At 33.9% G+C, this 25,890-nt stretch overlaps 1 protein-coding gene across 3 annotated transcripts in view; it reads left to right on the top strand.

The window, feature by feature from the left end:
* Positions 1-24,455, top strand: part of retn (retained) — a 264,675-nt gene extending 240,220 nt beyond the window's left edge. For 2 of the 3 annotated variants that reach the window (XM_088278322.1, XM_088278320.1), the window contains 6 exons: positions 4,980-5,163; positions 14,966-15,116; positions 17,125-17,404; positions 18,854-19,007; positions 19,903-20,147; positions 20,923-24,455. In XM_088278322.1, the coding sequence (XP_088134448.1) occupies positions 4,980-5,163; positions 14,966-15,116; positions 17,125-17,404; positions 18,854-19,007; positions 19,903-20,147; positions 20,923-21,062 (1,154 nt within the window). In that variant the 3' untranslated portion in view covers positions 21,063-24,455. The remainder of the gene's footprint in view (positions 1-4,979; positions 5,164-14,965; positions 15,117-17,124; positions 17,405-18,853; positions 19,008-19,902; positions 20,148-20,922) is intronic. The other variant, XM_088278321.1, reaches the window with a different exon arrangement.
* The last annotated feature ends 1,435 nt before the right edge of the window (positions 24,456-25,890 follow it).

Here is a 25,890-nt window from a genome sequence, read left to right as displayed (position 1 = left end):
TTCATCATACAATCGCCGATCGCTGGAATAAGTGCATTTTGTTAGATCGTAAACTGAACTTCAACTTAACCAATACTCGGCATGTTATATTGTCGGTAATGGACTTAGTATTGTATGCTTTTGCGATACAGGGCTGTATTCGAAACAAATCAAACAAGAAAACAAGGACAATTTTTTGTTTGGTTTTCATTCGTATTAAATTATATTTTAATACATTATCCTTCTAAAATTTTCGTAGGATAAACATTTCAAATTGATAACGTTAATTTTTTGGATTTAAAATTTGAAACATGATTGACGCCTGAAGAGTCAAACCTCCTTATTAAGTTATGATCAAGATAAAATTGCAAATATTTTACGCAATCCTGTATAATTAAAAAGAAAATGTTTTTTTAAGGATTAATTAAATACGTACATTTTCAACTCCGAAACCATTTTCATCCCAGAAAGCGTGGTTTCCTCCCAGCAATGAGTAAATGCTGAGCAGTTACCAATTGGTCCACACTAGATTATCCCTCCTGTTCCGAACACAGATTAAAATAAATCATCTTTTTTATAAGTAAGAAGAAACAAAACAATCAATCAATGATCTATAAACCTTGTAAATAATAAATGGAACTCCCATCTAAAAAGAAAAAAAATCAGAATGCAATATACTTAGCAGGGTTTCTTCAGTTATTGACTACCGTTATAGCTACAATAAAAAATAATCGCATAGCGAGTATAAACTTGGAAGTATAATATATTGACTTGTTAAAAATAACTAACTGCATTGGTGTTTATTTTCTTGTTGGGTAATATATCCAAAATAAAACACGGTTTTTGTTGGATTAAATTCTACATTTATTTATGTATACTTTAATACGTGACGCGTTTCGTCTTCTTAGGACATTATCAAACACTCTATGAGTGTCACGTATTAAAATATACATAAATAAATGTAGAATTCAATCCAACAAAAACCGTGTTTTATTTTGGATATATTACCCAACAATTCAATATGGAATTCTACCAACTGTCTGCAGTTACAATAAACAAGTTTATTTTCTTGCCAACAAAAGTGACTTAAATGGCCCTCCTGAACATTTTTCACGTTTTGTTAGTTGGTCACTCTCTCCTGTACGACTGCGATATATATACATAATATAAATTTAAGTCTGGGTTCGGCCCTGTTTTCGCTTTCCAGTCCCCTTCAGTTGGTGGATAAAATAATAAAGCGTCGATGGATCGAATCGGGGAAATTGTCCCGCCGGCACGAAGCGGCCATACTGCGAACCTGTTACCGCCACAAAGTGCTCTATTGCCGGTCACCAGCGAGCAATGGGCCAAGTGATTGAAACCCGACCCGCGAATGACGTCGTATTTGAACTCGATTCTCAAACACTCGGCTCAACACTGTGCATAATTGGTTTTGCACTGTGCTAACAATGTATCGAAATATGTTTTGTTCCTGTTTATTGATTGTAAATATTGCTACACCTGAGTTTAATGCAAGCCTATTGAATTTAGTTCAACGTATTGTAGATAGGGCGAATAGGAATGTTGTAGCCTCTCCAGTTGTTGACCCTATTACGGCTGTCCAAACTTAAAACACAGTAAGGGACAACTTTTGTAGTAGATTTTTTAATGCATTATTGGACTAAGTAGAATCAACTTAGTCTAAAAATGCAAAAAAAAACGTACTTCAAAAAAATGTCCCTTACTGTGTTTGGAGTTTGGACAACCGATTAGTTTTGTATGCAAATGTTACATGGCCCTTTTTTTTATTGAAAGATATGAAAATACTTAAATAATAAAAATGAAAATGGTATTTTCTGGCGTTTCTCATGTGTGTGATTATAATCCAGGATTTAGACCTCACATACTAATATAAGAGTTTCTGCTTGATAAAAAGCTTCTTTACATCTCACCAATAGATGTCTCTAGTGAAGTTCTAGTGATTCAAGAACAAGGTTTCTAAATTGGTTCATATATAAAGAACTTCCAAGAATTTGAGTAGTGTGGTTGTCAATAATGGGTAGAATTGGTGAATGTTACACGTGTGTAAAGTGATCACTTAAACCAGCCGATGACGGTCGTCAGCCCCGTAAATGCCCAGACTTCCATATTCTTCTTCATCTTTGATGAGATGTCAAAAAATAATATGAAAATACTGCTAAACACATTTCGAATGGGTATTTTTACGCCTGCGAATGTATATATAATTAAGGCCTTACCAAAGAGATTCGTATATAATATTCATATAAAATCATTGGGTAATTCCTTCTTTTCTGCCTTCTGATTCTTCTTCTAAGCCTTATCCACACCCAATGGTGCATAGGGCACTGCATCGTACAGAAGCACTGTTATCTTGATCATTAAATACACTAAGGAAAGGTTATCAGCCTTCCGCTTCAAAGGTCATAATTAATAAATTAATATTAAACTGAAAATCACTTATATTTATTTTGACCCTCTTGGGAATCGTGCCCAGGACCTCCAGCATAGTGCACTGGCCACTACACTATGGAGGCGGACAATTCATGATTAGTAATTTTTAATACATTAACCCAAGCTGGAAGAAACGCGGTGTTTTAAGGAAACATCTTATACCGTAGAACGGGGCTACTTGAACTTTGATGTGTTACTTGAGCCCAGTACAAAAAAATATTTAGATCGTGGTATCGATCGAAGTATCGTGACAATAAGTGTCATCTGTCAGGGAGACAATGAATCATGTCGATACGTTCATTATTGTAGACCAAATACAGATTTAAATGTTTTTTTTGTACTGGGCTCAAGTAACACATCATAGTTCAAGTAGCCCTGTTCTACGGTTTGTAAAATGTTACCTGGATTTAGAGAAAATTATGTTGCGACTTATCGAATACTGGACCTTAAGTAATGTTTCGACAATCTGTATGTGTACCCGAAGATGTTGCCCTTGTCGCATTGTCCTATATAGGGAAGTCGTGTGTTCTCTGAAATATTATTTTTTGACATTTCATCAAAGATGAAGAAGAATATGGAAGTCTGGGCATTTACGGGGCTTACGACCGTCATAGGCTGGTTTGAGTGATCACTTTACACACGTGTAACATTCACCAATTCTACCCATTATTGACAACCACACTACTCAAATTCTTCGAAGTTCTATATATATGAACCAATTTAGAAACTTTGTTCTTGAATCACTAGAACTTCACTAGAGACATCTATTGGTGAGATGTAAAGAAGCTTTTTTATTAAGCAGAAACTCTTATATTAGTATGTGAGATCCGAATCCCGGATTATAATCACACACATGAGAAACGCCAGAAAATACCATTTTCATTTTTATTATTAAGCTTATAATTTGACCAGATAATTTATTTACAACATTTTGAGTGTGTCCAAATACTTGTTCACAAAATCTGGATTATCTCCAATTACAGGAGTTATTTTCATATTATTTTTTGACATTTCATCAAAGATGAAGAAGAATATGGAAGTCTGGGCATTTACGGGGCTTACGACCGTCATAGGCTGGTTTGAGTGATCACTTTACACACGTGTAACATTCACCAATTCTACCCATTATTGACAACCACACTACTCAAATTCTTCGAAGTTCTATATATATGAACCAATTTAGAAACTTTGTTCTTGAATCACTAGAACTTCACTAGAGACATCTATTGGTGAGATGTAAAGAAGCTTTTTTATTAAGCAGAAACTCTTATATTAGTATGTGAGATCCGAATCCCGGATTATTATGTATTTGGATTATTTCTCTGAAATATATCCAAATACATATCCATATTGACTAATTCGACTTTCTAGACGTTTCTGGCCGTAAGTAGGCAGACAGTACATAGACAGGCACTAGCCGCTCCCGGAGCGCTACTTAGTAGCGCGTAATGGGTGCGCTTCGCGCGCGCGTACAATGTACGTCCGCTGTGCTATTGGTCGTTCGGCCACTTATCGGCATTTTTATGGCGGATCACATAGCGAGAAACGTAATAAAACGAAAGATTTCGCTATAAACTTATTCCGGGCGGCCTCTGCGGCGTATAGGGGAGCGCGGCGCGCGCGTGCGCGGAGAACGCCGCCATTTTGTGTGATTGTTGAAAATATTACTTGCACATAGTAATAAAAACTAACTAAGTAACTATGTATCACGCCGCTCATCCGCAGACGACAGAGGGTTGACAGAGAGAAAAGATCGCCACGCTAATCTTTGTCTTGCAACATTTTCACTCAGTGTTGTAAATAAATTATCTGGTCAAATTATAAGCTTAAATAATAAAAATGAAAATGGTATTTTCTGGCGTTTCTCATGCGTGTGATTGATATCCAGGATTTGGACCTCACATACTAACCTAACAAGAGTTTCTGATTAATAAAAAGCTTCTTTATATCTCACCAATCTTTGTCTTGCAAAAAAGTTTTTAATGTATCAATTTTGATATTTCAACAGATGAAGAAGAATATGGAAGTCTGGGTATTTACTGGATTTATGACACTTGTAACATTCACCATTCTTCCCATGATTGACAACCACGCATATTCTCCATATTCTTCTTCATCAATGTTGAGATGTCAAGAATGTAAAATAACTCCTAAGTGAAGAAATCCAGATTCGGGAACTATTATCTGGACACACTCAAAATTTTGTTTAATGTATCACTCTAAAACTAACTAACTAACTAACTAAGCATCACGCCGCTTCCCCGCAGGGGTAGGCAGAGAGAATAGAGCGCCACACCACTCTGTCCTTGCAAACATTCTTCGCCTCTTCCACGTTCATGCATCTCCTCGTACATACCCGCCGATTGTTACGACTCCTAACCTAACCACTTGAGTGAGTGAGTGAGTGAGTGAGTGAGTGAGTGAGAGTGTGTGTTTCACTCACTCTAAAACTTGCGATTTACATCAAACGATTGCGATTTATCGTATATTGAGGCTGAATCCTCACTTACTGTAGGATATCATTTAAATTTGATTTGATTTTGTTTCAGGTACCCCAATCAACAGACTGCCCATCATGGCCAAGTCGGTGCTGGACCTGTTCGAGCTCTACAACCTGGTGATCGCCAGGGGAGGTCTGGTGGACGTCATCAACAAGAAGCTGTGGCAGGAGATCATCAAAGGTCTGCACCTGCCGTCCAGCATCACGTCTGCTGCCTTTACTCTGCGAACACAGTAAGAATTATTTGTGATAAAAAATTAACTTGTTTTTATCATTTTTTATGTTAGATATTTTTATTTTATTAATCTAATCATTTTTTATGTTAGATAAAAAAAATGTTAATAATTATTTAATAAATAAATAATTATATAGTAAACACTAAGCAATTTCAGCAAAACTTCAAATATTTGCCAATTGAACATTTCAATAAACTCCCTAAAGAATTTAAGAAAATAGATGATATAAAAATACTTAAGAAAAAAATTAAAGTTCATTACATATAAATCTTGAAAAAATATACAAAAAAATACTATTATACCATTTATTATATAACATTAAACCACGAGTGTAAGTCCCTCTCCAAGCACAAGAGCTCAGTCTCTTTTTTGGAGAGGCACAGCGAATCGAAATATAAGTTTTCCATATGTATAAATGTTTCAAATGTTATAAATAAAAATTTAAATATATTGAATAAAAAAATAAAAAAAATTATGTCCGTAGTGTAATGATCAGCACGTTCGGCTACCATACGGGAGGGTTCGATTCCCTGGGGGGGTGGGGTCAAATAAATATATCGCTCACTCCTTTCAAGAACGTCATATATCAAAAATCGTCAATTTTGAGTTGTGCATGTTTTCGGAATGCCCTGAAAATGTACTATATCCCAGCAAAAGCGGCATATTTTTAACTTAATATTTACCCGCTCCAGGGTAGAAAGTGATGTTTTTGCATTTTGAAGAAAATGTATTGTTCAACAATTTTTTGAAAATATACTAAATATTTTTCAAATGGAGAAAAAACCTTCAGGTTTTTCCTAAAAAGATCTGTTTGACAGTTAAAAGTTCAATAAGTGGCTTGATATTTATTTTTAAAACATTGTATTATATTTTTAAACTTTAAAAACGTTCTCCTGAAAAATCAACTTTTTTTGATTTATGACGTTCTTGAAAGGAGTGAGCGATATGTGATTTTTTCACTCTAATATTTATTCAATATCACCCTGGACTGATACCTTAAGCGGAGGGCTGATCACGTTTCCTTCATTTGTTAATGATCAAGATAACACTGCGTTTATATGATGCAGTGCCCTATGCACCATTTAGTGCGGATTAGTATAAGAAGGAGAAATATAATAATGTAAATATACATTCAGCGTTTATTGTTGTATTTAAAAAAAATATATTTATATGTTTTTGTGTTGTTGATAAAAACACATTTCACTCGTGTTTTCTTGGCATGTTTTTGAACCGCGACAAAATTAAAACAATGTTTCTGAAAAATTATTGTTCATTGTAATTTCAATAAAAATTTATTGCATTTTTATCGATGTTTGTTGAATTTGACGTCTTTTCAATCCACGTTTGGAAATGCAACAATTCTCATTGTTTGATATTGCGTGATTTACATACGTCTCATTTTTTAGTACTTGCCCCCTTTTAGCTTTTTGTTCCGCTAACACCGCTTTACGGCCGGTATTAACATTCGAAAGCCCTTTACAACTTTGGATCTTTTTTATAACTCGGAATCATATATATAATGCATTTGAAAAAAATATATTATAGTATTAATTTATTAATGGGTTATACTCGGAAATTCATTATTCGAGTTGGCGTTAAACTGGGCAGGTACGAATCAGTTTACGAGGCGGCCGCGGCCCTAGGAAATATGTACATTAAAATTATAATTTATCGCCGGCAGACACAAAGGGAGCAATAAGAAAAGAAAAGTCTGACTTTTGATGGAACTATGTCAGCCATATTTAATGGATTTTTTCAGCATTGCTATTCGAATTTATTGCTAGGCTCAATCAATTGGATTCAACGAAAATAATTAAAATTTATTCGATTAATTAATGTATTTATTTTAAATTTACTATAATGTGTCCTCACAGAGTTTTCTCGAGAGTACATTTTACAATTATTGTTTAATGAGTATTTGTTAGTTATTAGCTTCATTAGTAATGATTAAAGAAAACACTTGTTTTTTACCACTTGAGTTTTATTATAGACTACATGTTTCAGAAGTTAAACTTCCATCATTCAGGTCTGTATAATAACTGATTATTATACAGACCTGAATGATGGAAGTTTAACTTCTGAAACATGTAGTCTATAATAAAACTCAAGTGGTAAAAAAACAAGTGTTTTCTTTAATCATTATAACATGTCTTACCACAAAGTAAATGCCGAAATAATAAATAAAATAGCTTCATTAGTCGTGGTATCGTGGATGTTATGATCGATTATATTAACTATGGTGTGTATAATATTTCATATTCATCCATCTCCATTGTTATAAGTCAAGTAGTCCTTTTTATACATATGTATGTATTTTCATTATTTAATGATTTTATGGATAGTAGGATTAAAAGAGCTTCATTGCAATATATTAAACTCAACGTTCGTTTGACCAAACGTGGTATGTGTTTGATATGTTTCTGAGTTTTTGATCTTGTGATTGTATGAATATTTTCATATTGTGTATTATTGGGTGATTTCTATGTCGTTAAGTTGTGAGGTATTTTCTTATGATTTAAGTGTGTAACAGAAAAAAACTGGCATAAGCGTAATATTTTTTTTACTAATTCTTCTGTAGGTATTTAGGATGTTGTTTACAATTGAATAAGTTATAATTTACTAAATGCTTTCTCATAATAATGTTTAAATTGCGCTCATATGGTAATTTGTATGTTTTTATTTAAAACAAAAATGGATATAGGCACAGATTTTTTTTCATGTAACGCGGTGGAACGGCGATCCGGCACCTTTTTTCACAGATTTTTTTTTAAATGTCAAAATCAATTAGAAGGAACAATGTTTGTGCTTACGTAAATAAAATCTGTAAATTTTTTATTGATTTTTTTTTTACAAACTACAAATTTAAATAATACAAAATAGTTGATAAATATACAAAACATTTCGAATATAACGTTTCTACCTTTCTAATAAAGTAGATACTTGTGTTTAGAGAGGAAGTCGTTTTACATTTTTTTTAATAAAAAAAGTAAATGAAAAAATATGTATTCTTTGGTATGGAGTCAAGATATGGGTGAGTCTTATATGTTTTTTAAATTAAGTTTAAAAGGTTTGATAATTTTTTATAGATAAATTTATATATGTAATTCGTCTAAATGATAAAATCTGGTATTGTAATAAATATTTAAATGGTATTTGAATATTTTTCAAAGTGAGCTTCGGGACCTTTTTCTTTTAAAAAAAAACCCTAGATATAGGTTTAGATTTTCAGGCATAACTTACTCGAGACAATATCCAAATACAGTAACCCTTTGGATAGTCATTAAGATTAATCTACACAATGACATTCCGTACTGTATCTTTATTTGTGCAGGGGATTTTCTTATCTCTGTGCCGAAAGTGTTGAGTTTCCGCCCATGCAATTGATTTATGAGCATCCCCGCCCACTTCCAGCCACCCTCGATACATATAGGTACTTGAGTCATAAGTACATTAATTTATTTACAATCTCCAATAATTTACATTAATGTATGTGAACTTATTTTATGATTTGTCAGTGAGACAGTTTTAGGCAACTCATTGCTATTTTTTCACAATTGATTAGAACATCAGTCTATATTATTAATAAAACTTTTTTATTCTTAATTTGGTATCCGTCCGAACCCTGGTGTTGCATAGGACACTACATTTCATATTCAACTCATTTTCTCCTAGAGTTATGTTTTTTTTATATAATGAATCATTATCAAGAAAAGAACCAAAGGAGAATCTTATTTAAAATACACTATGTTTTCCAACGTAAGTAGTTTATGAAACTACAAAAATTACATGAATAAGCAGTAAACAGTAGCAGTACTGCTAATTTCTGAAACCCGGTTGCTGGTCAAAAAATTTATTTGGAAAAAAATACGTAGTTGTTATTTTATTCTATCCCAAGTAAATTTTTTATTAAAAATGTTTTTTTTCCTTCACAGAATTGTTAAAATAATGTCGTGTGAAATTTGACATTTTACGTTCGATTGCATTGTTGTTTCATATTTTTAAAATATTTCATTGCTTCATAAGTATTGTGAAATTATACATATTAGAAATGAGTGCTTTATTTTCCTTTTAACTAGACCGAGTCACAGAAACGTAGTACAACTAGTGTTTAATATGAAGTACAAGACTGATCTTTAAATTACCTTTCAGAAGACTGAATATATTATAACATTACAGGTATTGTAGTATGTAAATTACAAATAATGAGGCAAGTTGGACTCACTGGTTTCAATTGCCGAACGTCATAATCTTTGTATTGCCCGAAACGAGGTGACATCCGAATAATAATTTGTCAATTTCATTTTGTGGCCGTGCAAGCGGGGTTTAAGATTTCAATGGGAAACTTTGACGCTTTTTCCCGAGATGCGGGCCATCCATCTATCCGCCATCGAGCCGGCTCGTAGCGTTCGTCTATTGAGATATATAAATATAAACACGTGAGTTTCTTTTATAATTAACTCGTCCGCGTTTGTCATGTGTCGAGCAGCTCTACTCAATAGAAGAAATGTACGTCAAACAATGCGAAGGCGACCGTTTATTATTTCTAATATATAAGTTAAATGGCAGAGACGATCTAATGTGTTCCAATGGACCGACGAAAATCCACAAGGGCTACTGGCGATGGTTAATTGCTTAGGTAATTAACAGCTAATGTATTATTAATAGGAAACGCTGACTTGGGTGATAATGTTTTATTTCGCTTTTCTCTGATTTTATTTTCGATGTCTGATCCGAATCGGACGGACGGAAGCCAGTAAAAATGTATTTTTGGATCAGTAAAAGATGGTAAGCTGGCGATCTGTTCCACTGCCGACGTAGGGGTGGGCTTCTTTATAAGGGTAAGAGGTGATGCAGATTTGGTGTGTTTGGGCAATCGGTGCGTACAGGGCTAAACATTCCCAACATTCCAAGACATAAAATTTATGCCGTTTTGATATCCGTTTTTTCCTACATCTATTTTAAAAAGATGGTAATATTTCAACTATATTTCAACGGAGCTATCTCAACAAAATAGAGATCTTAATAAGATTAATCTTAATAAGATCTTATAATTTATATTTGAAGCACTAACTTTGTGATTTTCCATTTTATAATTAAAATGTAACTTTGTTTTCAAATCACTAAAATGTATTAATCAGTCTTGATAAAGAAGCGGTTAGCTTCGAAATCGGTAGACCAAGTTATAATAAAATATTTATAGTGATTTTAAAACACAGTTACATTTTAATTAAGATGAATCTTATTACTATGCTATTTATAAGAATAAACAGCTATTTTAAGAAGGTGGTGATATTTCAACAATATACAGCTCGCATATTTCAATAATATGGAAGTATCTCAAAGCTGTTTCAATAAGAAGAAGCTCAATATGTTTCAGTTGTTTCAACACGATGAAGCTATTTTAACATTGATTTGCATTGTAAAAGAAAAACACTTGTTTTTTACCACATGAGCTTATTTTATATAACGACTAGTTTCGGAAGCTATGGTTTCACCTTCAGGTCTAAATATAAACTGATTTTCATTTATCATATGAGCATATGGAGTCCAAAAAATGCCTCTAGGATCTGACTGACAGCTCCTTATCCTCCCAACTTAAGTGCGCATTTCGAAGTTCAGACGAAAACTGCTGACGAATCATCACCAGTGGACGTCCTGGGTATCTCCTTTTCCCCCATTTAAATCACGGTGAAGCGCCCTTGAGGCAGTATTTTACGAAAATGGCGGTATATACATTATCCAAAACAATTATTATTTTTTGTCATTTTTGTAGATTCCCAAAAGTTTGACATTTTCTGTTGAAACGAAAGCCGATAAACTGTATCTTCACAGAAAAGGAGTGATAAATAAGCCGAGTCCTCCACTTCTGGCGGTGCCATATGCCGTATGACTGATTGCGGATCGTCCGCTGAATACTAATCCCGCGGATCCGATACCGCCGAACCTCGACGTTCGGTTCGGCACGGCAATCAATAATATCCGCCGAATAAAAGAAGCGGAGGAGGAGAGTACAAATGAACAAATCTTTATACGGATCCGCAGTCTAGGCACGTACGCGCCGCGGCGCTGGTGGATGAAATTAATGAATCGACTCCTAGGCTCCTCCCATCGTGTACACATTACATAGATACCCCCGTCACGATGGGAATCGTTCGCCAAATGGAATGGGAATAGGAGGTAGGAGAAAGGACGGATCGTGCCCCCACATCTGAACACTTCCCAGAGCGGCGCGCATGGAGAATCAATCAACTAGAGACTTTTTGACATATCAACATAGATTAAGAATTACATATCGCTCACTCCTTTCAAGAACATCATAAATAAAAAATCGTAAATTTTCAGTTGTGCATGGTTTCGGAATGCCCAGAAAATGTACTATATCCCAGCAAAAGAGGCATATTTTTAACTTAATATTTACCCGCTACAGGGTAGAAAGTGTTGTTTTTGCATTTTGAAGAAAATGTATTGTTTAATTATTTTTTTAATTATACTAAATACTTTTCAATTTGAGAAAAAACCTTCAGATTTTACCTAAAAAGATCTGTTGCACAGTAAAAAGTTCAATAAGTGGCTTGATATTCATTTTTAATACATTGTATTATATTTTTAAACTTTAAAAACGTTCTCCTGAAAAATCTAGTTTTTTGATTTATGACGTTCTTGAAAGGAGTAAGCGATATATGGAAGTCTGGGTATTTACAGGCCTTATGACCTGTTGTAGGTTCGGTTAAGTGACCATTCACCTTTCTGCCCATGATTAACAACCACACGACATTTTGGATCTCATATATTTAATATATTTATTATTAAACCCTTATCCGCACCCCAATTGTGCAGAAAGCACTGCATTATATAAACACAGTGTTATCTTGACCGTTAACACATGAACGAAAGTTGATCAGCCCTTGACTTCAGGTACCAGTCCAGGCTAATATTGAATAAATATTACAGTGAAAAAAAACAGTTATATTTATTTGACCCCCCTGGGAATCGAACCCGGGACCTCCAGAACGGTGCTGACCATTACACTACGGAGGCGGACAAAATAATAAATATAATACATGTAGTAATGGTTATATTAGATATTAATGTCTTTTTAAGTAAATCAAACAAGGATGAATATATTAGACAAGGAATTATACATCAGCCTGAAGTATTGTAATTATACTTGCTTTATAGCAAGTGACATGTTCCAGATGTCGGTATGGTCCGCGAAATCATTGCCGAGGTTTTGAATTCGGTGAATGAGAGTATTAAATCCGAATTATGAAAAATATTTCCGATGATGCCAAGGCACAATGTTGGAGAATAGGTAATTAAGCAGTCGGCTCACTGTGCATATTAACATAATATTTATAATATATTACAGCGAGCGTTTAGAATTACGATCACACAAAAGGTATATGGAAACGGTGTTTGATATTCGTTGTTTCATATTCCAGTCGGCGCGCTCGGGATATAGAAGGCAGTGGAAACTTCGCAATGCGCCGCCATATTGACAGGCCGATAAAGGCGGGAATTTCATTATTTCCCGCGTCGCGCGCATTGTCACTCGCTCATCCATTGATTCTAGAAAAATGTCCGCTTTGATTTATGATTTCTCAGCTCGAATGTGTAATTACACCTATTATGAGTACATATTTCCCAAACTTGTTTCGGAACAAAAAGCGTGCTGTGTTCGCCGCTTCTTATTAATGAGGCGATGGCGGCTGATTGATTTATATTATATACTGTTTTGCAGTGGTTCTCAAAGATATTCAAGTCCCCCTACTGCGCGATTGAAAGGTAGAAGGATATTGAATGATATCGGGTTGCAGTCCCGCAACCAGGGTACTAAATTTGACCAGCGTGTCTTTGCTGTTGCGAGCCCGATGCCACGAAATACTTTTCCTCCAGTAGTTAAAAATAACTATCTTAAGAAAAATTTTAATGAAAAAGTTTTGTTCTGTTTCCACAATCTCCTTTACGTCAATTGAATTGCAGTGAAGCGCCCTTGAGGTAGTATGTTACGAAAATGGTTCTATATAAATTATACGATTTTTTTGTTGTTGTTATAACTGGCGCACTCTTACTAGGTTTAAACCCACTCTACTACATATGGATAAGAGATTCGGGAAAATAGATCGAATCTCAGCAGTATTCTGGATAGATCTCAGACAAATTGAAATACTTGTGTATATGATAAGAATACAAATGTTTATCTTAGAATAAATTATATTTATTGATAAAATATTTATCTTAAAAACAGGCCACAAGGCCTACACCAAGAAAAAGAAGAATAAGATAAAGAAAAAAGATAAAAAAAATTTAAATGTAAATTCATTAAAATAAAATTGAATTAATGTAAAATAAAAACCCTTAGAATACAACTCCGAATTTGTTACAAAAAAAAGGATATCGCTCACTCCTTTCAAGAACGTCATAAATTGTCGATTTTCAGTTGTGCATGTTTTCGGAATGCCCAGAAAATGTACATTATCCCAGCAAAAAAGGCATATTTTTAATTTAATATTTACCCGCTACAGGGCAAAAAGTGTTGTTTTTGCATTTTGAAGAAAAGGTATTGTTTTATTATTTTTTTTAATATACTAAATATTTTTCAAATGGATAAAAAACCTTCAGGTTTTAACCTATAAAGATCTGTTGCACAGTAAAAAGTTCAATAAGTGGCTTGATATTTATTTTTGATACATTGTATTATATTTTTAAACTTTAAAAACGTTCTCCTAAAAAATCAAGTTTTTTGATGAATGATGTTCTTGAAAGGAGTGAGCGATATACTTAAAATATTGTGATTGATATTGATATCAGTGAACAAAAATAAAGAGTGAAAATCGTCATAGTCCTCTAATGTCGAGAAGCCCTGGTCCGATTGTCCGTATGTAGAACGCGCATTTGAATGCCAAATAAATATTGAATTATCATTGATACGCGGCCAATATGTTTCCATGTATTGTATAACAATAGCCAAACATCTAAATGATATATTCTGTACTGAACGCTCATTGGCAACGATAACAAGAATGAATAAATTATACACTTGAGGTCATTTTACAATTATGCACATAAATCAACCAGATTAATACAAGTAACATACTTTATCCATGGCGTCAAAGAAACATAGACCTTTTTCTTTATTTTTTTTAACCATATTACTGGCAATACTCATAATTAAACATAATATCAACAATTTTTATTATTATTATGTTATTAGAATTTGTAATATTCTAGGCCCAATATACGATAAATCGCAACTTAATTTTATTTAGACACAGGTAACATTTTATGTATTTAATTTTTTTAAATTAAAATACCGTTTTTGTATTGAAAAAATAAGTTTTTCTTTGAAATAAATACATGGTGTTGAAAAGAGTTATTGAAAAGTAAGGAGTTTAAAAATATATAAAAATATTTTACATCAGACTGATGATGTCGATAATGACGAAATCCGGTCACTGGTCAAATAAAATGTATGTGAAAAAAAGTATGCAGTTATTATTATTTAAAATAAAAATAATTATTTAGTTTAGTAATGATATAAATTTGATAATATTGATTTAGTAACCAGGTTTTTATTATTGGTCAATGTGTATAAAACCTTTAATTTGAAATGGCTTGTAAAAATATAATTAAAAAAACTAATTTTGGGTTACTTTATTATATTTTCCTAAATGAATGAATGGAAATTCTAGCAGAATGCATTCCTTCATAATGAATGGAAATTCTAGCAGAATGCATTCATTCTATATTTTTCTTTGTTCGTCGTTTTCATGGGGTTGTTTTATTTTTATTTTTACAGATACATGAAGTACTTGTACCCGTACGAGTGTGAGAAGAAGAATCTGTCTACGCCGTCGGAACTTCAGGCGGCCATAGATGGCAACAGGCGTGAAGGAAGGAGGTCTTCTTATGGACAGTTTGAACAGCAAGTTCAGTCGCAGCTCAATATGGTTAGTATTTGAAAATTGCTTCAGTGAAATGTAATCCGCCATGGATGGAACTGTTCAAAATGCAAGTTTCAATCTATTAGTCGATTTCAGTAAAGATACACACCTCTTATAAAGGGTATATCCGTCTTTAACTTTCAACATCTCAACACAACTTTATAATTTAAGACTTAGCTTCACATATGGTGTTTGAAAATGATGCGGAATGCAACGAAGCACGTATCACAATAGATTTTGAGAAATAGTGGTATTTACTAAGTAAAACTTAAAATATAATATATCACAGTTTGTCCGCCTCTGTGGTGTAATGGTCAGCGTGTTTAGCTACCGTGCTGGAGGTCCCGGGTTTGATTCCCAGGGGGGGGTGAAAATAAATATTAGTGATTTTACACTATAATATTTATTTTATATTACTCTGGACTGGTTCCTGAAGCGCAAGAGTGATCACCTTGCCTTCATGTAAGTAATGATCAAGATAACACTGCGTCAATTCGATGCAGTGCCCTATGCACCATTGGGTGCGGATAGGGGTTATAAGTTTTAAAAATCTCAATTGACATGTGAACTTTCTCTTTACACAATTTCGAAAAAACACACTGCAATCATTTAACAATCAAACAATTATTTAGCAATGCATAATAGTAATTTTGAATTTTCTACATCCTCTTATGTACTTACTACTCAGTACTATGCGCAGAGAAGTATGCGGATGGCGGCTAGATGAATAAGTTTTGTTACTTTGGATTTCTTTGAAGTATTTTTGGAATGGAAATGAAGAAATAATGCAAGGTTGAGATAAGTATTATCGATAAAATTAAGAACGGTGTGTTTAGACGGTTTGGGCACGTGGAAGTGAGGGAAGAGTAGTAAAACAAATTTAGGATGCGAATGTTGTTGGAAATAGGAGCAGACGATGACCGAGGGAATCTTGGCATGATCAAGCATTCCAAATACTTGGGAGTGGTTAGGTCAGGGGTCGGAATAATCGTCGGGTTTGTATGAGGAGATGCATGAATGTGGAGGAGGCGAAAAATGTTTGCAAAGACAGAGTGATGTGGTGTTCTATTTTATCTGCCAATCCCTGAGAAAAAAAAATCCGCCTTCGTGGTGTAATGGTTAGCGTGTTTAGCTACCGTGCTGCATGTCCTGAGATTGATTCCCAAAGGGGGGTGAAAATTAATATATTAGTGATTTTACACTCTATTATTTATTTAATATAACCCTGGACTGGTCCCAGGAGTGATAACCTTGCCTTCATGTAAGTAACAATCAAGATAACACTGCGTCAATACGATGCAGTGTCCTATGCACCATTGGATGCGAATAAGGTTAGAAGATCCCTGCAAGAAGCAGCATGATGGTTAGATAGTTAGTTGGCAATATGTCTACTTGTTAAGGAGATTTATGGCGGAATAACCTAATTTAAAAGTTAGGAATAACCTAATTTAAGAGTGTAGAGTTCCGGCTCTAGTACCAACATGATGTTGGTAGAAAACAATGCCAAATGTAATCCCATCATATCGCTCACTCCTTTCAAGAACGTCATTAATCAAAAATCGACAATTTTCAGTTGTGCATGTTTCCGGAATCCCCAGAAAATGTACTATATCCTAGCAAAAAAGGGCATATTTTTAACTTAATATTATTTACCCGCTACAGGGCAGAAAATGTTGTTTTTGCATTTTGAAGAAAAGGTATTGTTTAATTATTTTTTAAATAAACTAAATATTTTTCAAATGGAGAAAAAATCTTCAGGTTGTACCTAAAAAGATCTGTTGCACAGTAAAAAGTTCAATAAGTGGCTTGATATTTATTTTTAATACATTGTATTATATTTTTAAACTTTAGAAACGTTCTCCTGAAAAATCAAGTTTTTTGATTTATGATGCTCTTGAAAGGAGTGAGCGATATGTAGTATGTAGTACCAATATGATATTGGTAGAAAGGAATGCCAAATATAATCCATCCAGCTGAAATCTTTACAAAGTCACTTATCGCTCTTCTCTTCTAGCCCTCGGTCCAGCGCAGCCCAGTCCCGACCAGCATGCACCAGCTGTCCCAGCAGATGTCTCCCCTGTCCCTGGTGACGGGCGGCGCCCGCGGGCTGGGCGGGGGCCTGGGCGCTGCCCTGGGCGGCGGCCTGGGCGGGGGGCTCACCCTGGGCCCCGGCGGGCTCGGCTTCCACAACCCCGTGACTGCGCAGCACAACGCTCACCACATGGCTCACGACCTCGAGCAGAAGGTGATGGAGTACATGAAGATGCTGCAGCAGAAAGATTTCCGGAGACCAGGTATGATATGTTATTATAATAAAAAAAAAATTACTTATAATTTATATTTGAAGCACTAACTTTGTGATTTTACATTTTATAATTAAAATTTAACTTCGTTTTAAAAATCACTTATAGTGATTTTTAAAACAAAGTTACATTTTAATTATAAAAATTTACTTATTTTTTTACAAAAATGTTAATAATATTAGCATATAACCACTCACCGAGATTTTCATGTCTACTTTGAGACGTACCCGTCTCTTCGTGAGGAAAATCACTCACATAGCATGCAAACAATACCACCCTTCACCACCATAGCACCATTTACACATAGCACAATTTTAACTTTCAACTTATGTAAGAGATATGTCGTATTTAGTTCGTTTTGAAAAATATCATAGCTCTCATTATTTTAGCACTCTGTTTTACTTATTTTTTGGACGAACAAGCTATTATTTTAAGGCTTAGATTTCAAACTTGTCTCAAGCGATAATTAGTTTGAAGAAAAACTCCTTTTTTCAATGCAAAAATGATGTTTTAATAAAAAAAATCATTGTTGGGTAATATATCCAAAATTATACAAGGTTTATTTATTGGATTGAATTCTACATTTATTTATGTATATGTTAATACATGACGTGTTTCGTCTTATTAAGACATTATCAAACACTCAATTAATTAATCAAAACACATTATCAAACACTTGAGTGTTTGATAATGTCTTAATAAGACGAAACGCGTCACGTATTAACATATAAATAAATAAATGTAGAATTTAATCCAATAAACCTTGTTTAATTTTGGATATATTACCCAACAATTCAATGTGGAATTCTACCAACTGTCTCAATTACAATAAAAAAATCATTTCCATAAAATGTTACCCGCTTTAGAGAAAATAATATTGCAACTTAACGAATACTTGCCCTTAATATTTTGTAACTTCCCTTAACACATTGACTGCCAATGTCAGTCAATGGTGACCGACACAAGGCATTTCAATTGCGCCTTGTCAGCTACCGGAGTGACACTTTGTACCTTATATTGATAATATAAGGTACAAAGTGTCAGCCTTCGGTGGCCGACAAGACGCAACGCAAATGCCTTGCGTCGGCCACTGGTGGCTGACATTGGAGTCAATGTGTTGATGGTCTCTGACTAAGACATATGAGGTTCAATGACTAGGTTTTACCCACCTTTATTTGGCAATGTGTAAATATTTGATAGTAATAACTTTTTTTGAGCTGAACTAAATGGTTGATATCACTCATAAAATAATACAGCATACTTAAATAAAATATAAAAATCTATAAATTTTACAAATGATTTAACTTGGTGTTTAACATGACAATTCAATTTGTCAGTGCTGAAATTTATCTTCTATAAAAATACAATTCAGGTGTATTATACTACCGAATAGGTTATTGATTTTATACATGTTTAATAATGGTTTATGTATAATTTCAGGATCCGAGTCGCCTCCGAGTGCCGTGTCTCCTCGTGACGCAGCCCTGAACGCCCTGGAGATGTCTCGCCTGACCCTCTGGAGTCTGTACAACAACAATGCTTCTCCTCCCGCCTCCATCAATAACTCATCTCCACCCGCTCACGAACCACAGAGGTATGGATTAACCATCGATTTCAAAAATCTTCAATGTCCTTAAGAGATGGCTCACCCTATATATTTGACAATAGACAATATATATGCTACAATGATAGATGTTTAGCTTCTGAAACTTGTAGTCTTTAATAAAACTCAAGTGGTATAAAAACAAGTGTTTTCTTTAATCATTGTAACATGTCTCACCACAAAGTTAATGCCGAAACAATTAATAAAACAATAAACATGCAGTGAAACCATGATTTCACATCCCAGGATTCAATGTTTTTCCGCCAATTATTTCAGTCCCGGTATATTTTAGTACATTTATTACCAGCTTTTACATTTTTTACCCCGCAATTTTCATAAAAATATTCAAATTTTGTAAGTTATGCTTGCTTGAAAATGTGTCAGCGCAGTAGAATAAACTTTAAAAGATTTTAAAAGACTGGTTCGTCAGTACTGACTGATATCAAGATCCGGAAGGTGTCCTATCTGGGGCATGTGCTTAGAGGATGTATGAGTATGAGCTATGCGCCTGGTGCGAGCAGAAGGCCGATCTCCTGGCTCCGGAATAAACAGGATTGGACAAGGATCAAAACCACCGAGGCGCTGTTTAGAGCTGCCCAAGACAAGGACAATTACTCTCAAGTGATAGTCGACGTCAGGGGGACATATAAACACACAGGGGAATAAATTAATATGTAAATATTATTTTTGCCATCTCATAAAAGATGAAGAAGAATATGGAAGTCTGGGCATATTCCATATTCTTCTTCATCTTTGATAGGATGGCAAAAAATAATATGAAATAACTCCTATAATTGGAGATAATCCAGATTTGTGAACAAGTATTTGGACACACTCAAATTCTGTTGAAATGCATTTCGCCAAGAGCCGAGTAAGACCAGAGCAGTTTATATTCCCTCAGGGAGGCGTTGAACCTCAGCGAGTCTCCCGCCCCGCCGATGGTGTGCGTGAAGAGGGAGCTCTCGGAGAGGGAGCCCCCGCCCCCCGCCAAGAGGAGCGCGCCCCCCCACGCGGCCCCCGCGCCCCCGCGCTGCTCCCCGCCCGCCCCCGCCGCCCCCCGCCCCCCGCACAACCACCACGAGGACCACCCCGCCAACGGGCTGGGCGCGGCGTTCAAGATCACCAGCAGGGGTGAGAATTCCTTTTACTTATCTATAGAATCATTTCATTGTCATTACTTAAGGTAAGTGTCCAAGTTACACAAGGTAATGCAAGTCTTGCATTACCACGACTTACAAGGTGCTTAATATTGGTTTACCACCTCCAGTGGATAGACTATAAGGCTTATGGATACAGAAGACAATTAGTTGAATTGCAATGTGTGTATCAATTGCCAACAAACCCCGTTGAATATATTTCTTCTTCAAACCCTTATACGCACCACAATGGTGCACAGGGCACTGCATCATATAAACGCATTGTTATGTTGATCATTCACACATGAAGGAAAGGTGATCAGCCCTCCGCTTCAGGTACCTGTCCAGGATAATATTGAACAAATATTAGAGCGAAAAATCACTTTTATTCATTTGACCCCTCCCCCTGGGAATCGAACCCGGGACCTCCAGAATGGTAGCCAAGCGTGCTGACCTCGCAAAAAATGCGAGTACTGGTATGCAACCTCCAACCTCAAATACGCTATCTATGTGTACGGGTCAAAGAAGGAAAATAAAATCAGGACTTGATTATAATAGATTTAAATTCTAAAAAGTAAATATTAATTTAATAAATAATTTGGCAACTTATAACCTATATTGGTACTCTAATGATCCATATGAAAAATTAAATATATGCCAAAACATTTCGAGGATTTTATCTCTCTTTCATATAAATGTTCTAAATAATTTTTTAGGACCTAATTCATTGATATTTTCTAAATATTTATTTTTTAAACGCATCATTCCAGGTGATGCCAGAACCGGTGACCAGCAGTTGGTGGTCTCTATGGAGCTGAACGGAGTCCAATACGAGGGCGTCTTATTTGCCAATCCACAAAACAACACAGCGAGTCCCCCGAACCAACGACACAGGCCCATGGTCTCTTAGGGCCCCGATGATCAATATTCATTACCTTCACTTTGCGGTCGAGCGCTGCTATCATATAGTCTTAAGGGTTTTGTTTAATATTATTTTTTTACGTTGCGAACATAAGTGGGGAAAATGATTCTCTTAAGATATTGTGTTTCTAATCGGCTCTAATGTTTTGAGCCTTTGATTGATGGAAGAAAGAATGGTTTATGAAGTATGTATCTGTATTTGAATTGGATTTCGTAGATCGTGTGTGACTAATTCTGCCAAGGAATGTTCTTGTAGATATACTCCAATTTAAATGAAGCAGATGCGCATATAATACGGATGCATGTTGACGAATGAATGCTATTAAAAATATATCCGATACTTAAAAACTTAGTTATATGTTTTGACGCATACGAAATTCAATATTAAATTGTAGTTTCGACGAATCTTCGTCGGTTTCAATAATTCAATCCTTCACACTCTAGATAAGCTCAGTGATTAATCTATGCGTATTTCATTTTTAGCAATGTGTTTACATGCGTAGGATAACATGATTGTAAATATTCCATTTTTGTGCTGTAGGTAACTGAATTTTGTATTTTAGTCAATATTCTTTGACTATTGATCTTGTATTTGTTTTATTTCCTATTATATTTCAGTATTTTCTTACTTCTTCAATTTTCAACAAATCAACAGCATTTTTAAAAACACTTAACAAATTATGATTAATTATGCGTATTTTTATATTAATTGAATTTATTCATTATTGTATGAGTAATATATGTTTTTTTACTATCCAAAGTTTTTAATTTCTCCTACGTTTTTTGAAAATTTTTAAATAACGAATTATTAACTTTTCAATTAATTTTTTTATTTTATTTATAATGTGATTTTTTTTAAATAGAAAAATAAGTGCTAATAAATTAAAAAATAAAATATTTTTAAGATTTTTTATTTATTATGGGCTGTTTATAAAGATTGTTGCTTTTAAGATATGAAAATTATTGCCAAGATGTAGTTTTTAATACATATATTGTAGATTTTAGAATGCGTAATTTTAACAATTCACACCCTTTTCATGCACCTATTACAATTTAAATGATCAATACTTTCCTACTTATCCTTGTAAAAAAATGACAGTGGTTTTACCCAGTTTTTAAATTTATTTATATAATAAATTGGTAAGAAGGCGGTTTTTATACTTATTTTTATTTTTAAAATATATTCCTAGTTCAATTAGGAATCATCTTGACAATGATACTTTATAATAATTCATTCAAGGTATGAATATTTTTTTTATAAATATGTGTCTGCCATTGAAAAAATCTCCCATTTTTATTTGTCATGTATCTCTCAATGTCTTACGGTTATAAGTATATGATGCTTTGTAAATATTAAATGGTATTGCTTGGTTAAAATATACATAGAAACATGTTGATAATATCATCGGTTTAGTTTTTCTTTGTGTCATATTACATCAACAAACTTATCAATAAAATATTTTGTAAGTCAACCTGATCCCTTTGTTTCAAATGTGACATTTACACCATACGATAAATATATTGTTCAAATTATCATTTTCAATGCCGTTTTTACTTTAAACAGATATGTAAGTAAATTATAAACTCTCTCAAATACAATGTTTAAGATACTTTTATACACAAAGTTCAATTGAAAAGTAAAATTTGCCAATATAGCCGAATTTCATCATCTAACTGTACAATTGAAAATTTTTTAAGGACTATTTCCACAGATATCAATAGTACGAAGAATAAGGTACATTCAAAGTTAAAAAAAAATATGTGTGGGCTTCAGAAAAAATGAGGTTTAGATTTTGTGTACCACGCCTTTACAAATGTACAGTGGGCGTTGTTTTAAATGTAGTACAAACTGAGTTCCAACTGTGGATAAAAAAAATATTTTTTTAATATTGTAAACCTCAATTCTGAACAGTTACTGGGATCTGAAGTGGCATTCAATTTATTACTACAACTTGTAAAAAAATATATATTTTATTAAATGTTCCTGAACAGAATTATTCGTTTCACAATATTTTAATTTGAATAATCCTTGTCTAAATAAGTATGATAAAATTGAATATGCTATTTTCAGGCATTTCATAATATGTGAAAGAATCTCATGTGTTTTATTGAAGGTTCCTGCTTATTAATTTTAATCATAGATTCATTTACGAAGTTTATTCTGAAAAAGCATAGTGAAAAAGCAACATATTTAAAATTTAAAAAATGTTATGATTGTAGTTGTCAATCAATGTGTCGATGTTACAGTGTTTATCTACTTCAAAGACAAGTCAAGTGAATGATAAGTCGTAAGCCCTGTAAACACCCAGACTTCCATATTCTCTATACGCTTCTTCATCTATGTTAAGATATAAATTAAATTTTGATAAGAGTAACCTATACCTAAAAAGTCACTTGCGGTTGAAATGTAGAACAATGTATGCCGAAAATAGTAATTATATGATGAGAATATAAATTGAATAGTATTTATTTATGCTTAGAAATAGATGAATGCCATAAAATTTAATTGACAAATAATTGCAGTTTCTACTTTTTTGAATGTTATAATTTACTTTTAAAAGCATTTCATCTCAAATTGTGCTAAGTCCATACACATTCTTTAAAGCTATGTAAGAAAATGCAATTAGCCGAGAGCAGAATAATTCATAATTGCTACTGGATTTTGCTAATACATATACCAACTTTGAATTTGAGGGCAAAGAAGTTTTGTCCTTCAACTTACATATTGCAGATCCTTAGTTTGTAACACTTATGAATAATGTAAGAATATTCTTTGGTAAGTTTATGTTTATATATTTTTAGATACATATTTTATTTCTCTCGAAAAGGAATGAATAAATTTCCTTTTAGGATTTGTTATCGAATATTGAGTGTGTAATATTTGCCAAAAAGACTGTTAAAATATTATTTTCTTTATATCGCGTAAGTGAAAAAAAACATATTATTTAGAATTTTTATAAGTATTTAATTTAAGTAGCGTTGTGAGTTTTTTTTTATTATTTTATTTGTATACGAAATTCTGCCAAAATATTGTTAATTACTGACGAATTTTCAACATTTCTTTGTGATAATTAACAGATGTTTATTTCGCAATTCCAGTTTTCATAAAAAAATGTTGCGAACGTTTTCGGATGTAAATAGTTATAGATTCCTTACATAAATTAGTGTCTCAAGCTACTTAGTAGAGTAATCGGGCCAACGCGCCCTTAATAATTATATTCCAAATAAATGTCTTATATGTAGACTCATCTCACTGATTAACAACTGAAGTGAGTTTGACTGCCTCCGCTTTTGGAGGTATTTATTGATGTGAACATCGTTAGAGGTTAAAATGAATACAGTATATTAATGTTTATGATGTAAGCAAATGTAATCTCGTCGAAAGAAAATATACTAGTAGCTAAAACATGTCTTTTATTTCAATGTATTTTACACCTCTTATTTTTTATTTGTATAATTGTGTATTATCAAGGTAATTGGATATAACAAGGTATTCGCAAGCGAAGAAAAATATAACCATAGATATAGTACTCATCTACCGATTATTTGATAGATTTTGACGATCAGCAAATAAAACTGAATGGATGCTTAGTATTTGGTGTTAATGAGCTCCAGTGGACAGACTATAAGGCAACTAAGTTGAACTGTAATGTAAGTATCAAATGGCAATGGATTGACATTAAACCCATACAAAACGGAACATCTTTAGATAACTACACCTAAATGACAGAATTCGATTGAAAACATGTCACCAAACCAAAGAGCACCACTTCACCGGCCGTCAAATATTGTACGTGTTCTTAGATTCTGATCTCTTCCTTGAGACTCAAATCAGTAAAACAACTAGTATATGTTTTTATCAGCTAAGGCAAGTATGTAATTTTTCAGTCTACTTTCATCCTTCTTTTGCCAACTCTAATGTATGGAAGTGAAACATGGAGTTGGCAAAAGAAGGATGAAAGTAGACTGAATGCAGTCGAAATGCAATCTCTCAGAAGAATGTGCGATAAAACGATGTGTGATAGATGTTCAAATAGTGAAATAAGGAAGGAATGCAAAGCTGAGATAAGCATTATCGATAAAATTAAGAAAGGTGTGTTGAGATGGTTTGGACATGTAGAACGAATGAGTGAGGAAAGAACGGTAAAACAAATTTATGAGGCGAATGTAATTGGAAAAAGGAGCAGACGAAGACCGCGAAAAACATGGCACGATCAGGTATGCCAAATACTTGAAAGTGGTCAGGTTAGGAGTCGTAATAATTGGCGGGTATGTATGAGGAGATGCATGAATGTAGAAGAGGCGAAGAGTGTTTGCAAAGACAGAGTGGTGTGGCGTTCTATTCTCTCTGCCTACCCCTGCGGAGAAGCGGCGTGATGGTTAGTTAGTTAGTTAGTTAGCAAATTAAAAGCATTTGCAAGAATCTGCCAGTTGATGCTGCCCGTCAATTAATAAATGCATTTGTAATATCTAGAGTCGATTATATTGTAACGGTATATACACGGGTCTACCAAACAATAAAATGACTCGACTGCAATCAGTGTTAAAGGCAGCAGCGTGACTGATTTTTGGAATTTCTAAATTCAGTCACATCACCCCCCACTACTTCACAAACCGCACCGCTTTCCCGAAAGGGTTGAGTATAAACTCTGCCTAATCATGTATAAATTAATACATAATATGGATCCAGAGTATCTAAAAGAGCTGTGTATTCTAGATGAATTGGTTGATAGACGTCTCACGCTTTAATTGGCTACTACAACTGCAATGGGCAAAGTGATCTTACTAGCTTACAATCAGCGCACTAAATTTAGCGA

The sequence above is a fragment of the Brachycentrus maculatus genome, unplaced genomic scaffold (genome assembly GCF_059751285.1).
Source record: "Brachycentrus maculatus isolate JH-2025_06_01 unplaced genomic scaffold, ASM5975128v1 h1tg000056l, whole genome shotgun sequence".
In the NCBI taxonomy this organism is placed as follows: domain Eukaryota; kingdom Metazoa; phylum Arthropoda; class Insecta; order Trichoptera; family Brachycentridae; genus Brachycentrus; species Brachycentrus maculatus.
This window is presented reverse-complemented; position numbering and strand designations above follow the sequence as displayed.